Source organism: Betta splendens, chromosome 21 (genome assembly GCF_900634795.4).
Source record: "Betta splendens chromosome 21, fBetSpl5.4, whole genome shotgun sequence".
Classification (NCBI taxonomy): Eukaryota; Metazoa; Chordata; class Actinopteri; order Anabantiformes; family Osphronemidae; genus Betta; species Betta splendens.
The window spans coordinates 6847958-6863849 of record NC_040899.1 but is presented as its reverse complement, the minus strand read 5'-3'; the positions used below and the strand labels follow the sequence as shown (position 1 = coordinate 6863849).

General features: G+C 51.0%; 1 protein-coding gene across 1 annotated transcript; it reads right to left on the bottom strand.

The window, feature by feature from the left end:
- Positions 1 to 846: 846 nt before the first annotated feature.
- irs2b (insulin receptor substrate 2b) lies at positions 847 to 14181 on the bottom strand. The gene is made up of 2 exons (XM_029136612.3): positions 9815 to 14181; positions 847 to 3083 (listed from the first exon to the last, which is right to left on the bottom strand). The coding sequence occupies exons 1-2, from the start codon at positions 13338 to 13340 to the stop codon at positions 3079 to 3081; spliced, it is 3531 nt and encodes a 1176-aa protein (XP_028992445.1). The 5' UTR covers positions 13341 to 14181; the 3' UTR covers positions 847 to 3078.
- Between the last annotated feature and the right edge of the window lie 1711 nt (positions 14182 to 15892).

The window sequence follows — 15892 nt, the reverse complement described above, 5'->3', positions numbered from 1 at the left end:
GATGCATGTGCATTATCTGGCTGCAAGACTGGTTCTGTGTTGTTTTATTTATGGTGTGAGGTACAATTCCCCTGCTTTATAACTTAATGAGATAAACAAGAGTCTTTAATTAAACTTATGCCAAGCTATGAAAGGAGCGGTGACGAGGCTCTGGTGTGTGCTTCGCTCTCCAGGATTGTCTTCTCTCATTAGCCTTCTTCTGGTGTCTGCGTGTGCAGCCGGGACACATCTACCTTCAGGCAGTCGTTCAGCCAGTCAGCCTGCACATTGCAGCCCACCCCCTCCATCCAGCTGTTCTTAAACACCCCGTTTGGACTTAGTGCTTATTACTGCTTGCATACTTTAAGGACAAACCTGCTGTGCAGCCCACCCTGCACAAACACACTAACCTATAAGCCGAACACCAAGCACAGCACACCATCAGTCTTCTTCTCAGCATTAATTACCATTTTAATTAGCAGGGCTGTGACCAGGAATGATCTGGGATCATATGGCTGCGGATGTCATAATCCTATCACTGTTATTTATTCGCTCCCAGTTCCGTGGGTTGTTTCAACACGCTGGTCTAATTACTATTGCTGGGGGGTGGGGACTGGGAGGCAAGTGCAGAAAAACAATAACAATGCTGATGCTGGAGGCAACGACGGGTCGGGCCTACACCCAATTCTTTACGCTCTCTTTCACAATAAGGTGCAGGGCTTTTAGAGCAGTGGAAGAAAACAAGGAGACCGAGTAAAAATGAAAGTAATAATGTGTTTTTTTCTGAAAGGTGCAGGAAACTGAATTGAACCATTTGCTCCAGTGAGTAGCTGTGTATGTGTCAAACAGGACAGAAACCGGGGAAAATCACTTTCTTAAATAATTATTTATTGCATGTGTCTATTAACAATCAGTACAGTCTAAAGCAATGAACTAAGTTTAAATAATTTTAGTAGCGTCACATTATGCAAGATAGGAAATATTTACAATGAAAGACACAGCAAGATAAGCCAGGGCCCACGTCGTAACCTTTAGATGCCGAATAAAAACGTTATCCAAATGCAATACACTGCTCAAAACAAACTAAGTTTCATTTTCAAATTTAAGGAAAAAAATGTAGAAACAGCAAAAGTCTGATTTAAGCGTTAACAAACATTATTAACAGTATTTGTACATTTGGTGCATCTTTGTAAACTAATTTCAAAAGTGTAAATATTGCATATATGCCATTTGTGTTGTACCTTAGTAACAAGAATTAGCTGTCAAGTATTAATGATTTCGCTTAAAATGGTTTTCAGAATTACAGCATTAGAAAATGTCCTCGTAGTGGTGTCTGGTTCACAAGAATATTCAGTGACAATTTAAAAAACCGAAGCCAAACCTCCTGGTTAGCTATAACTTAATTAGTGCTTTTGTTGTATCAGAAAGTTCACTCAAACACATACTATGTACAATACAAACAACATAAGTTATTTAACTTAACATCTCTCCAAATTCGCTTCGATACAATCCGCGGTAACATTGCGCTATTTACAGTATATAGGCAAAGGTTAAGTACCAGTGAACTCAGATAAATAAGAAGATACTTCCCCTGGTTTGTCTCTTTGAGTCTGTGTTGTCGTTTCCGTTCAGTACCTCTGAATGCGTCGCGCTCGCGTTTGCCGTTGTCCTATTGTGTTGTCGGGTTGCGTGTTCCCAACCTTGGAACACTGCGTGTACTACATTCAACATGTCTTGTGTTACAATCTAGAAAGCTTGTAAGTGCAAGACCATGCGGTGGCGGCGGCTGTGGATTCAAGCTACCGGGCGGCCCGTTGAGCGGCCCGTTGAGCGGCCCGTTGCTCGGCGCCACCTGCTGTGACAGAGCCCGGCAATGAGGCGTCGTGAGAGAATGTGTGAGGCGCTGGAGCTGTCCGGTCCCTCTGTATAAATAAGTTCAGACATTCATGGTCCCATCGTTGTCCTGACAGGTCATAACTTCCTGCAGGCTGCGTGGGTGTGCAGGATATCACAGGTGAACCGTGGGTGTGTAAAGGTGCTGAGGCTTGGGCTCAGACAGGCCACGTATGTGGTGCTCAGGTCCTGCTGGACCGGCTTCATGCTGCAGTGTTGCACTGGAGACGCAATGCAATGCCAGGTATTCCTCTAAGGTCCTCTAGGTTCTGTATGAATGCTCTGTGTCACACGTATTAGGAAATATACTACTCTGGAGTTTAATACATCATTCTGTCAGAAATGTGAGCAGGGAGAGGAGAACTTAATCTCAGAGAGGCTGTTTATCATTCAGCTCTAATGCACATTCAGTCTCTAAGATCAGTTTAATCTTTGATATATTGTGTTTTTATAGGTCCAAACTAAAAAAGGGGTCCACCAGACGGGGGGCTGATGGTTAGATAAGGCTTTGGACTGGTGATTCTTAAAAAAACATTCACCTCTGAAAATAAATATTTCATATATATTTCTATTGTGTGACTTGGTACCAGCCTGGGTTCTGCTGAGGTAGGCTTTTAAGCAAATGGTAACTTTGATTTTTAAATATGTTCATACCTCTTTTTGCAGTTAAATCTGTATAAAAAAATCACACACATTTAATTTAGTGCATACATACATGATAAATAAATAAATACATGTACTCTGTATGCATGTAAGGTGTTTTTGCATGTGCTCTCCAGGTTTGGTTCACAGGTCTTAAGGTGAGTGTTTCTGGCAACTGTTGGCCAAAGCCAAACAAACATGAAAGTGTATGAATTGTAAAAAAAACAATAATTAACATAACATTCTGCAGAATAACCGCCCACGTGCGCAGGCCTACATACAGAGATAAATAGATAAATAGTTGGCTATCTATAGTTAGAGTTAATAGTCCTTTTAAGTTTGTGTTATTTTTTGTCTAGTACTACAGCAGCAGTGGCACCTGAAGGTTTTGGTGCCGGTGAAAGCGGAGGGAAGATTTGAGGCGAGGGTCGAGTGAGCGGGTTTCCACGGCGACGGCCGTCCACGGGACCCTGGAAGGCGGCGAGGAGGTCGAAGGGCGTCGGCGCGCGGCGACCTCGTCGACTTGGCTACAGCGAGGACCCCCGCGTCCACGGGCGTCAGCCTTCATTCTGGAAGAGGGACAGCGAGAGACACGGCGGAGGTGAGTTTGTCGCTCGTTAGCGTGTTTACGGCTCAGTGACTTATCACATTACAGTAAGTGTGTGTACATGCGGCATCCATGCGATTCATCATGTGGGACAAAGCAATAGAGCGGAGGGGGAGGTCATATGTGTCCCCCCACTCTGTTACCAAGTAAGGAATAAGTGCTCTTCAGAGGGGCTGCTTCAGTGTGTGTGTGTGTGTGTGTGTGTGTGTGTGTGTGTGTGTGTGTGTGTGTGTGTGTGTGTGTGTGTGTGTGTGTGTGTGTGTGTGTGTGTTGTCCTCAGCTGGTAGAATCTGGAGTGGCAGGTGCTTTCACGGCAGGGGAAAAACAGAGTGGCATTTAGCGGCGTGCAGCTGACACAGTGTTCGCCACCGAAAACGACAAAAGAGGCGGCGGCAGCGCTCCCACGCACCTCCAGACACACAAACACGCACACAGGTATACCTACTGGAGGGACACAAACACCGTGCGACTCCCGCGCACGCCGCGACCGCGCGTCCTCATATACGATGAGGCCAGAGTCTGCAGCCTGTCGCTTCTCTCCCAGTGGGAAGCTGCGTGAGCTTTGCCCCTCTGTAGTTGTTTGTGAGGTTTCATTTGCATGCGTAGCTATCAGATGGGAACGGAAGTCTTGGCTGACACACACACACGCGCACACACACACACACACACACACACACACACACACAGCCCTTCTCTGCGGCTGCATTTCCTCCTGCATTTGCTGCCTCCTCTCCTTCTGAACAAGAGCTGTTTTCACAAAGCTGGATGTGATCGTCATTCTCTAAAACAAACCTTTCATTCAGAGTCCCCAGTGTTCCCCCTCCTCGGTTACTCCCACCATAAACACATACGCCTGTTTTCTCTCTCTCGCTCTCTCTCTCTCTCTCTCTCTCTGCCCCACACCCATTTCATAGGAAAATCAGATGCTAATGTCAAATCTAAAGCCTTAATGGCGACCAAAACATCAGATAGCGGGAGAACATTCTGGTTTTACTTCAGAGGACACCTGGGCTCAGTTTCTTTATTGCCATGGGTAGTAGACAGGAGAGAATGGAAACACTGGGGTGGGAAGTGGTGGAAAAACCACGGTAACAGAATCAACCTGGCAGAGAGAAAAGGGAATGCAGTGAAGTCATGGGACCGACGGTCCATAACAATCTGTGTGTGTGTGTGTGTGTGTGTGTGTGTGTGTGTGTGTGTGTGTGTGTGTGTGTGTGTGTGTGTGTGTGTTGCTGGAGGGGGCTGGGCTAGACGGTGGCCTGTAGAGACAGACACTTGGGTGAGAATGACTGTGATCTGCCGGGAAGGAGAACTGAATCACTAACAGCTCACATTAGCAACCAGGTGTAGCCGCGGACGTAAACACGATCATTATAGCAACAATGGACACACACGCACACACACACATACATGGCTATTCAAACGCATGCTGATCAGAGGAAAGTGTGGGTGGGCAGGGGCGTGTGGGGAGGGGGTGTTATTGAGGGAAGGGGACAGAGGTCCAGCGGGGAATGAACCGAATGGCTCCTGCCCCTCCTCTTTGTCGAGCACATACACAAATCCCTCCACCGCTCCCAAGAACCCGTGTCTGTTCCCCCGGGCTCCGTTCATTATTTATTTAGTTCTCACAGGCTAAATTTAGCCGCGCTCCATTCACAGCCGCGACACACTTCCACGGCGTGTGGCGGCGGCGAGTGCCCGTGCGCGTTGATGCATCGGTCGCGTCGTTGCAGATCTAAATGAATGGGCTCGCGGGGGCAACGCTGGGAGCAGGAAGAGGCTCGCCATCTGCGTCCTACTGTGTGTACACACGGGCTGGAAATGAAGCCTCCGCAAACAGGACAGCTGATGCTAGGAGTGGGTTTCCTGTTGCAGATAGGATGATATCAGCAGGTCGAGATAGGCCCTGTTTACATTCCTGGCCTCCGGGCTCCTCCCTGGTCTACAGCGGCGCTGCAGCAAACCAACAGCAACGCACCAGTCACCTTTCACCCCCCACACCTCAGTCAGACGAGCACAACAAGACAACAACAGCTGCTGTTCCCTCGGCTCCGTCCTCTGCTGGCTCACGCTTATTGTTATTCACCGTTCATGCTTAGAAGTCAAACTAGAAAAGAGCGATTCTTTGAAGGTTGTCTTATAATATTCATTGTGCACACTTTGGAAAAGCCCTTTGCTGTTTGCAAACTCCTCAGTCCATATAGTCAAATGTGAGTGAGCACAAGCTTAATATACTGAGTTTTTCGTCAAGCATCAGATCCTCACAACTCATAAAACAGAATCTGTTCATTATCGCTGTTTCACAACATTTATGACGCTCCTTCGTTCACGAGTGCAGAGCTCTCCCTGACCAGTAGCCAGTGGATTGATCGTACATGTCTTGTCACGTATAAATACTGTATGGAATGTGCACTTGCGTCACACCTTTACTGTAAAAGCTCTATCTCTTCCCCGTCCTCCAGAAAAACAAGCTCCTCAACAATGTCTAATCCTGAAGTGAATGTAATCCTTCTTACCTCCAAGCTAAATTGAGGATACGGTGGGTTGACTTTGTTTTTTTTCGAGTGTGGGAACATCCCGTCCTACTTTACTCAAAGAGTTAGATATCAGGCAGCCAGGAGCGCTGTGTATATGCGTCTGTGGTGGAGAGGCAGCGGCACAGGTGAGGACGGGGACGGGATGTTCCTCAAAACACCCAGTGTAATCAAATTGTCAAGCAGACGTGTTAAATATTTGAGGCTGGGAATGGAAATCGTCAGAGCAAAAATAGAATCTGTGCTGCATGAGCCGGTGCTTATACAAAAGTAAGGCGTCCATGGGATGTAATCTAACAACAGACCGCGCATGAAAGCTGAATCTGCTTGATCTTGTGTTGAGAATGTTAATGACTGGCAGATTAAAGGTCTCCAGACAATGACACAAAAATGTTTTCATTTCATGGAACAAACTGAAGTGTTTGCTGGAAAATAATGTTTTCAATGCTACAAAATTGAAAAATGCCTGTAATATTTTCCCCGAGAACATCATGACATTTTCAGATGCCTTTATTTTTTTTTCCGTTTAACGGAATGAAGCAATATTTTTATAATTAGTGAAACTAAAGCCTGTGAAAGGTATTTCATGAGTTTAAATGTTTTGTGCCACTTAATTGAATATTTGTCTAGATATTTTTTCAATTAACCATTCAAAACAACTGATAAACTCGAAAGCCGAGCTGGTTAGTGCCACTAATCAGATACCATGCATGAAACTAATTGTTTAATGCATTGTTGACAATGCTCTATAGCCTCTGGTGTGAAAAGCCAATAGGAGACAGTCCACGGAGGTCAGATAACAACATGAGAAAAACAAGGCTTGAATGCACTGGTGTGGAGAAGGTGTGAGCGTGTGTGTGTGTGTGTGTGTGTGTGTGTGTGTGTGTGTGTGTGTGTGTGTGTGTGTGTGTGTGTGTGTGTGTGTGTGTGTGTGTGTGTGTGTGTGTGTGTGAGGGGGCTTGGGTCACGTGGTCTCTGAAAAGCAGAAAGCAAAGCCTGGAGAGAGAAACTGCGAAGGAGGATGCAAGGGAGACGGGGGAGGGCTCAGGATTTGTGCTTGGCTTCTTGGAAGTGCGTGGCCACACCCCCACCTTCTTCCTGTTGTTGTGGCAGATGGTGGCCAGTCATTAGCGTATTGTCACTCTCCTCTGAAGGGCCAGATAAGCAGTGAGGACTGCGTGGCAGGGCAGGTGCAATACCCAGGACTCCCCCCAGCACCACCAGCTGCTGATGTGTGTGTGTGTGTGTGTGTGTGTGTGTGTGTGTGTGTGTGTGTGTGTGTGTGTGTGTGTGTGTGTGTGTGTGTGTGTGTGTGTGTGTGTGTGTGTGTGTGAGAGGGGGGAGAGTCTGGGCACAAAAATACAAGACATGTGAGTCAGTCGTCTCCCCTGTCTGCATCCACGATCCGTTTATTAGTCATAGAGTGAAAAATAAACGAGTGCAGCTATAGGAAAAGAGCTCAGGAGGACGATAAAGGAGGGTTTATGGGGGCAGTGTAGACAAGAGGTAAACTGAGGACAGGCCAGTGAAATAGTTGTGAGGCTGTAGATTGCTCAAAATGCCTTGATTGCAATATCGCTCTCCCTAAGTCTCCCTCACACACACACACACACACACACACACACACACACACACACACACACACGCACATACAGGGCTGGTTCAGAGGTCAAGAAACTGCAGGCAGAGACAGAAGGCATGCGCTGAAAGCTGCCCCCCTTCCTCCTGCTGCTCCTCCCCCTCCTCCTCCTGCTGCTCCTCCTCCTCCTGCTGCTCCTCCTCCTCCTGTGCACAGTTTCAGGGCTAGAACCCAAACAACAGCAGCGCCGACTGCAAAGTAACTGACTCGAGCATTCCACATGGAAACCTCCATGTTCAAACGGGACGTGCCAAACACTGGTTTTCCTGCGAAGCCCAGGAGCCGCGTCGCTCCCCCTCGCGCTGCCACAGCTTCCGCCTCCAAATAAGGACAGGGGACGAACTGCAGGGAACGCGGGCTGTGATTCAGCGATAGGACGAAAATGCAGTAAAGCCGGTCACCTGGTAGTAAACAATCGTTGTCTCTGGTTTATTATTGACCCGCTTCATTTGTCACACAGCTGATGAAAGCGTTTAAATGACCAACTCTCACTAAAACACTGATCTCTGTGCTTCTTGTTTCCGTTCCTACTCCTCCATCCCTCCCCCTCACTCTCCCCCCTCGCTTACAGCCAAAAGCTCAATCTTTTTCTTGTTTGTTTTAATCACTGGGCGTGAAAAACAAGTAATCCGCCAATCCATCACCTTCTACACCTTCCTGAATTTACCGTTTTGGAAAAATATCCCCACTCAAGGTTAAAATTCTGTATTATGCAACATCCATGAACAAGGACACTTGTAATTAAATGTATCTGGTCAAAGTGAAGTAAAGGCTTAAATTATTAGAGGACTTTCATTTGTAGGAGGTTTCACATGTGTCAGTGCAGGTCTAGTTTGAACAACATGTGTAGAAAACATTAGTGAGTGTCTTCTGCTGTGTAAAATCGTTTCATTGTGTTTTTTGTGAAAAAAAAAGGATCCTCCCTTCCCCCCTCTGAGTTCATCCCACCAGGTTGGAAAAACAAGTGAGCATTCACCTCTCCTACCAAGCTCTGCACACTGCCCACATTCCAGGCCTGAAATCCTGTACCTGACAATTGATAAACAACTGACTCACTTGTTTTTCTGGGGAACCCGATGACTTGCCCCCACACTGGCTGCGCTCGCAGCACGAGCGCCAGCAGCGACGCGGACAAAGACACACAACTCGCTTGTGAAACAGCGAGCTCCAATTAAGCCCGTGTGTTTCACCATCAGGAACACGGACGCTTGACTCACGAAGGTCCCCACACAACATGTTTGCCTTTGAAACAACAGCAACGTGTGACATGCCCCCCGCTACGTCATCCGCGCCGGTAAAAGAGATGAGCGTCCACAGGAGCCAGTGATGCAACAGTCAACGAATGAGGTGAAAGGCAACAGTGTGTTGGAAACAGTTCTAGTGCTCAATGACAGCTATTAATATAGATTTCACAGCTCTGCATCGATACACTTGGTGCTTGAGGTGTAACATATGTGTAATATTTATATAATTCTAAGTAGGGCACTGAAAAACATTTGTAAGAGATTACTAATATATGGGTGAAAGTTCCTATTGGGAGGAAACCAGAGGCTATTAACACAAACAGCAGCATCAAGCTACAACGTGACACAACGCCCGACTGTTTTCTGTGAAACTAAATGAAACCTTCACAAATCGAACCCACTGACGTACAACATATGTTTGTTGTTCATGACCGCGTGGACCCGTTTGCGTTCTGCCCTCTCTGCTCTTACTGAAATTGCTCGTTCTAGCCTTTTAATGCTCCTCGGAGGCAAGCGCGGGTTTGCGTCGCGGCTGCTGCCTTAAAATCCATGTGCGGCTCCTCACGGATCAAAGGGCGCCGCAAACAGCTGTCCTCAGCACCACGCAGCCCGGAGATTTGTCAATGTGTAGTTCATGGGTGTGACGAGTGGGTGACTAATCCTGTCTAAACATCCCAGCCGACACCCAGCAGTAACATTCACAACTCGACCTCCCTCGGATCCTGCAGCCTTTAACGTTTGCAGACCGAAAAAAGCTTCTCTACAACAGGACGCAAGTAACAGACACAACTGATTACGCCGTAAGCCATGTTTGATTATGCAACACTGTAGGCTGTAATTTAGACATTGCACAGATGGTCAGACACACTTATGATGAGTGATGTTGCTACGGCTCTGAAAATCTGGGACCTAAACTACCAGCACGCAGTGTGACGTTTAGGGTCACACAGAACGACAGAAAACACAACGCAAACACTGTCATCAGCAGTCGAAGGGTTAAACGCAGTCGGCTACACACACTCACACACACACACAACTACACAGATCAAGCTGTTTGTTTTCCGTGTAATCCAAAAGTCGAAATTATCTCCAAAAGATAATTATGATTCACTGCGTTTGAATGCGAATAGGTTCAGAAAGGCTGCTTAGCAACAAATAGCGTCTCTGCAGAGCTCCGCTCCGAGGCGGATCTCTGGCGTACTCCACCTCCGGCGCCACTCCCTTCATGAATGAAATCCTACTGAATGAATGCGAGTGTGTGCAGGAAGGCACTCACCTTTGACGGCGGCAGCGGTCTCCTTGAATCCCAGGCTCGCGTAGGGGCTCGAGCTGAAGCCGTTCATGCCGCCCTTGCACCCGCAGGCCGCCTTGAACCTGAGGAGCTCGTCGCAGCCCCCCACCCTGCAGCCTCCGAGGTTTCCCTCCATCAAGTTTAAGGCAATGTAGTTAAGTCCGTTTTGATAGCCGGCGGATGTCTCCCTGCACATGGGGCTGCTGCTGGAATGGTCCTTGTCGGGTCCCTCTGAGCCTCGAACGGTGCGGGACACGTTCTCCACAGAGGCGGAGCTGTGCCGCTTGGTGTCGTGAGCGAACGACGGGCACACGGGCGTGACGGTGGTGGTGGAGGAGAAGGTCTCAGAACTGTGTCGCCTACGCCCCTGGGGGTCAGCCCGGATCACTTTGGCCCCTCTGTGGGGGTCCACGAGGGTGACGGATAGCGAAGGAGCCCCCAGGAGAAAGGAATCCACTGGCACGTGAGGCACCTCGTCCTCCATGCTACTCTCCAGGCTGAGTCTCTTGATGCAGGAGGTGGGGCTTGTGGGGAGGGGAGCAGCGTCAGTGGTGCAGAGGGCAGGGAGGGGGGCAGCAGGACTGAAGGTCATCTCGGTGTAGTCTTCCTTCACTGGTGCAGGCTGACACGCTAAGCTCACCTGCTGTTGCAGAACATATTCCTCCTCCACCCCCTTGTCCTCTACATGTCCATTTAAGGTTTTTACCTCCTCTGCTTCTTTTATTTCCTGCATGCCCTTCTGGGGGTTCACCAGGGGAAAGGTTGGGCTTTCGGACGTGCCGTTCACATTTCCTGCGTGCGGGGAACCCTGGGCTTGAGGTCCAAGGCGACCGGGGGAGTTGACGTCAACATTAGCATAGTCGGAAAGTGGCAGGAATTCCCTCTCTGCACATGTTGAGCTCACAGTGGGTGCTGTGGATGCCAGCGCGTCACGTGTAGCACTGCTAAAGTCTATGTTGATGTACTCTCCAGGGCTGCGTGGCTCCGAAGGAAGGGGGTGTTCGCTCATACATGGTAGCGCTCGGAGGGATTCGAGAGCCAGGCGGGTGGGCCGGCACAGCCTGCTCCGGTGAACCAGACCTCCATCTATCCGGGCCATCCGTAGAGGAGATGTAGCAGAGGATGGGGTACCTGGTGTCCTGGGAGAGCTGCTGCTCACGGAGTCCCCTGGACAGACAGCACAGTAGTTGGCTTCTTCTTCTATCCGCTGCCTCTGTAGACTCATCATGACATACTGGTCTGTGTCTGTGGACCCATTGCGCTGCAAGGCACCTTTGAGTGAGCGTGGTAGGGAGCTGTAGGTATAAGGCTGCCTGTGAAGGTGTTGGGGGTGGGGATCTCCTCCTAAGGGGCTCAGGATGAAGTCGGGCGGTGTGAGGGACACCAGAGGGTCAACAGGAGACATGTTCAGATACTCTCCATTAGCGAGCTTTCCATCAGTGCTCTCTATTGACATCTTGGTGCCGCACCACATGCGCATGTAGCCACTGTCCTCCAGAGAAACACTCCCGGGAGAGTCTGTGCTGGTGACAGGCCCCACTGAAGAGTGTGAACGGGGGTTGATGATCTGCTTTGGGGCAGAAACGCACATTGGACTCATGGGCATGTAGGGGTCCTCCTTGGACCCTGGCGTCTGGGGCGCCACGCCTGGCATCATGGGCATGTAGCCACTGTCAGCTTGAATACTGTTGGAGCCCATTTGAACATCCCTGTAGTCTTCGGGGTAGGTGCCTTTAGGCGAGGCAGTGTGGCACCTGCGGAAAGGCTGGCTTCCACTAGTGTACGTGGCTCTCATCAGCGTGTACTCGTCCAGGGAGGCTGAGGACACCTGAGGGGGACCCCTGTGTTGGCGAGGGGTGGTGAGCGAATATGTGCGCTTTCGATAAGCCTTGTCCAGCTCCGACAGGCGGCGGTGGCCGTTCTGGTGCTGGCGCTCCATCACCATGTAGCCGTCGAGCTCGCTGCCGTCCCGGGAGGGAGGGGTGTCCGCTCTGAGAGACTCCGGAGTGTTGCTACGGAGGGTGAGGGGCAGCCGGAGGTCCCGTGCATCCGCGGGACTAGAGCCGTATTCCTCGCAAGATATGAAACCGGCATCGGTGGGCGAGCCTGAGAAGGAGGCGCTGCAGCTGGAGGGGCGAGGGGCGCCGCCGTCCGGGCAGGACGACAGACTCACCAGGCTCGGGGCGGCCGTGGGCGGGGAGGGGGACAGGGGCATGGACATGGACTTGCTGTGCTGGAGGGGGGAGGATTCGAACGTTCGACTGGGCCGAGTCGTAATGGTGTGAGATCGGCTCAGCAGGGTCCTGTGGACCCCCGGGCTGAGGGGGCTTCCTGTCACCGACATGGGGCGTGTCATCGTGCCGTCGCCTTCGCTGGCCGTGCGTATTCGACACGAGGAAATCTTGCTGACGGGAGACGTGGCCACGCTGTCGGTGCGCGAGCGCCGCGGCAGCCCGGTCTGACTCGGCGGCAGATGGTTCAGGTGCCTCCGCGTCGGCACCGAGATGGGGTTCGTGCCGGACGACTGGCTTTTGCTGCGCGGCCGGAACTCCGACAGCTCCTTCATGGCTTTCATGGCTTCTAGGATAGTTTCGTGGATGCTCTGCGCCACGACGGAGTCGTCCGCCTGCATCCACAGCTCCCCGGGACCCGTGGCCGCCGATCGGCCGACCTCGATGAAGAAGAAGCTGTCCGAGTGGCCGCACCTCCGGATGTTCATCAGCTGCAGCACGACGGACGCGACCTCCGAGTTTAACTTGACGAAGCTGATGGTGCGGCTGGAGAGGCACAGTCTGTAGACGCCGGTCAGATTCCGGCTCTGGCCCAGGCCCTTGGACTTCAGATTGACCTGCCAGACCTCCCTGTAGGCTGCGCTCACCGGCGTCATCACGCCGTAGCTCGCCTCGTCGAAGCCGACGAGCGACGACGCGGAGTTGGACGCGGAGCCGTCGCTCACTTTCCCCTCCGCCAACAAATCCGCCAGCGCCCGGTACCAGCTCTCCTGCTCCTGCTCGTTGTCCGCCGCCACGGCGAAGTATTCATCCTTGGTGTAAAGAGCGATGAGATGCTTGTGTTTGGCGTCCGCTCTCTTGTTGATGTTGAGGCAACAGTCCAGAGGAATAACTCTCTTCGCGGCCGACTTGTTTTTGCATTTCTTCTCGCTCTCGTAGTATTCCAGCCGCGCCGGAGAGCCGTCGCTCGGCTCCTTCAGCACAAAAAAGCGCTTGTGTCCGTGTTTCTGCTTCCTCAGATAGCCGCACTTCTTGATCCGGCTCGCGTGCGCACCGCCGGGCGACAGCGGCTGCTCCCCGGTGCTCGGCGGACTCGCCATTCTCCCGTCGTCGGCCGCGAGACGCGCCGCTCCCGTCGCTCGAGTTGCCGAAGAAACGACGCGCTCCTGTTTTAATCCTCCGCTTCCAGAGCCGGCTGCGCGTCCGTTCGTTTTCCCCCGAAGCCGATCAATAAATAACGCATCTCTCCAGGTGTCCGGACTGTGGGGAGAAAACAACATGTGACGAGCTACACATCCAGCCCCGGTTTAAAAAAAGAAGGCGAAGGAGAAGGAAAAAAATACACACGGCGATAGTGGGTGGTGCGCAGTCAGCTCATTGGGCTTATTGGTGGAAACGGGATGAATGCAGGAGTGAGATGGCCTCGTTCAAAGAGGGAGAGAGAGAGGGAGCGTAGGAAAAGCCCTCCTACTATCACTCTGCCCTCTTCCGTCTCATTCGAGAGTAGTCGGTCAGCAATGAAGCTTTATTTATAGCAGATCTGGTCCTATGATCGACTTGGCCACTGCGAACGATTTCTTCACTATATATATTTAAAAAAATGTCCATGACCCATATAAACTAACTCTGCGTAGTTTAACGAGCAGGGGTCGATTATGAAACGTGTTATTATGAATAAAGATTCGTGCGCGCGCAGAGGGAATGAGCGGAGCGTAACGACTGAGTAGGACGAGTTCATTCAGTAGTAATGCGTTTCATTCGCGCAGCCTATTTCTGTCGGCATGACTGTAGAAGGAGTCACGCCGGTTCTCCTCCTCCCGGTGGTAAACAAGCGGCACCGGGTCGAGACTGCAACCCGGTCCCAGCAATCTAATATATGACGCTGAACATTCGCCGGTTAAACCGTAGATTTCAGTCAGCTCGCCGTGGAAGCAGCCAATGCTGTATTTGTGCAGAGCAGAAAGTGCGGAGCGGCGAGCGCTTTATTGCGTAACGCGCCCGCTTCCTGCCGCATTCGTGTCCGCCCGCAGCTGAAGGATCGCGGAGCCGGTCAGCCTCAGTCTACTTCCGACTCCTCCACCCGTGTATTTACCTTCACGGCGGCGTGGCCGTTTGAAGGTAAAAACATAACGGCCGCCATTCTGCAGTTCTGTGAATGAAACCGAGAAGTGACCCATATAAAATGGTTATATAAAAAAAACATGATCGTGATGACGTAGAAAAGACCTCCTGATCTAGATGCGTCAGCGGCTGCTGGTGTGCGTAATGATGAGATGCGGGAGGCAACGGGGTACCGCGCTGTGGCGAGGATGAGAGAGGGCTGCTGACGGACCAACAGCCCCGACCCCCGGGGGGACGACATTCGCTCACGTCTTGCTGCCCAGCAGAGGGCCGCTACTGTTTCACTCACGAAAACAGGCAGCACAACGTGTCCTGACAGTTGGGTTTTTGTATGCGGGTCAAGTGGAGACACAGAAAACAGACGCGGGATCTGAAATAACCCCTGGGCTGGAGTCAAGGGTTTGTAGATGATCAGTCAATAATCACTATGTTTATTAATCAAACGTTTCAAGGTAGTAACATGGAAAACGCCCCCCCCCCCCCCCCCCCCATCTAATTCATAAACATACCACATCCCCCACCTTGTCCGTGTTTCCTTCTGATCCACAGTGCTGGCTCAGCACCAAACCACCGGGTCCTCAGAGGCAGGATCAATTCTCATGCCCCGTGCAGGTCAATTATGCCACCAGGAGCAATGATTTGTCTCCTGCCACCGTGTAAAGTGCAAAGTAAAACCTGCCTCTCTTACTGTAGGGCCTCAAAGCACGTTTGAGACTGGGTCTATGGTGGCGGAAATTTGGTGTTTTACAGTACGTGGTGGCTCGGCCTAAAGTGCTGGAGATGCTTGTTGATATAAATAGGCGAAGCAGAGCTGGCAGCCTGCAGCTCCGGGGCTCAGATGTCTCCCTGCAGGATGAGGAGGGTTCCCTGTCTGCTCATATCGAGTGTCCACTGTGACACACGCGGACTTGAACCTGAACTTTCACTCTCTCCCAAATCGGCAGCGTCCACTGCTGCCATTACGTCCATTACTCGCCTTGTATAACCGCACGGCCTGATAGTGGCCACATAAGCAGACGCAGGGCGGGGGCGGGAGGGGGCGACGCCTCTTTTTGCATAACCCACGGAGCACAAGCAATGCAAATCAGCTGTCCATAAAATTGCAATAAGGTGGGCAATTTTCCCACAGACTCTAAACCCAACCTGGTTGCATCTGGTATATGTCCTTGCCCTTTTCTTAGGCACCTACATGAATATTTATCACAGTCCAATTTACACAGCACGGTGCATTAATTTACAAGTTCATTAAACGGCCAGGCAAGCCTGATTTACTGCGCCTTAAACAGGTCCTCCCATTGTCTGCTGGTATAAACCCATTAGGTGTTTATGGCTTTATTTATTTAGGGTGGGACAGGGGCGTTGCTTTCAGGACGCGCCCTCTCAGATCAGATCGGTCCGTACGTTCTTTTCTTTTAATTGTGCAGGTGATGCTAATGTGCCAGCGTGTGCTGAAGCGGGGTGGTCTGTCTTTGCATCCGCTCCGGATGACTCACTCCTGCGCTGTAGGCTCTGCAGGCTGGCCTTCGAACACAAGCAGCCATGCTTGCACCATCCGCTGAGTCACAGGCGCGGCGCGTCTCCGTCCTTCGCCCGCTGCACCGTCACCGATTAGTTTCATAAGCTTTCATGGAGCAGATTAGAAAAGCCAATCTGATGGGATGAGATTAGGGACAGGAGGGGGGGTGGAGGGGGGGGGGGGGGGGGGGGGGGG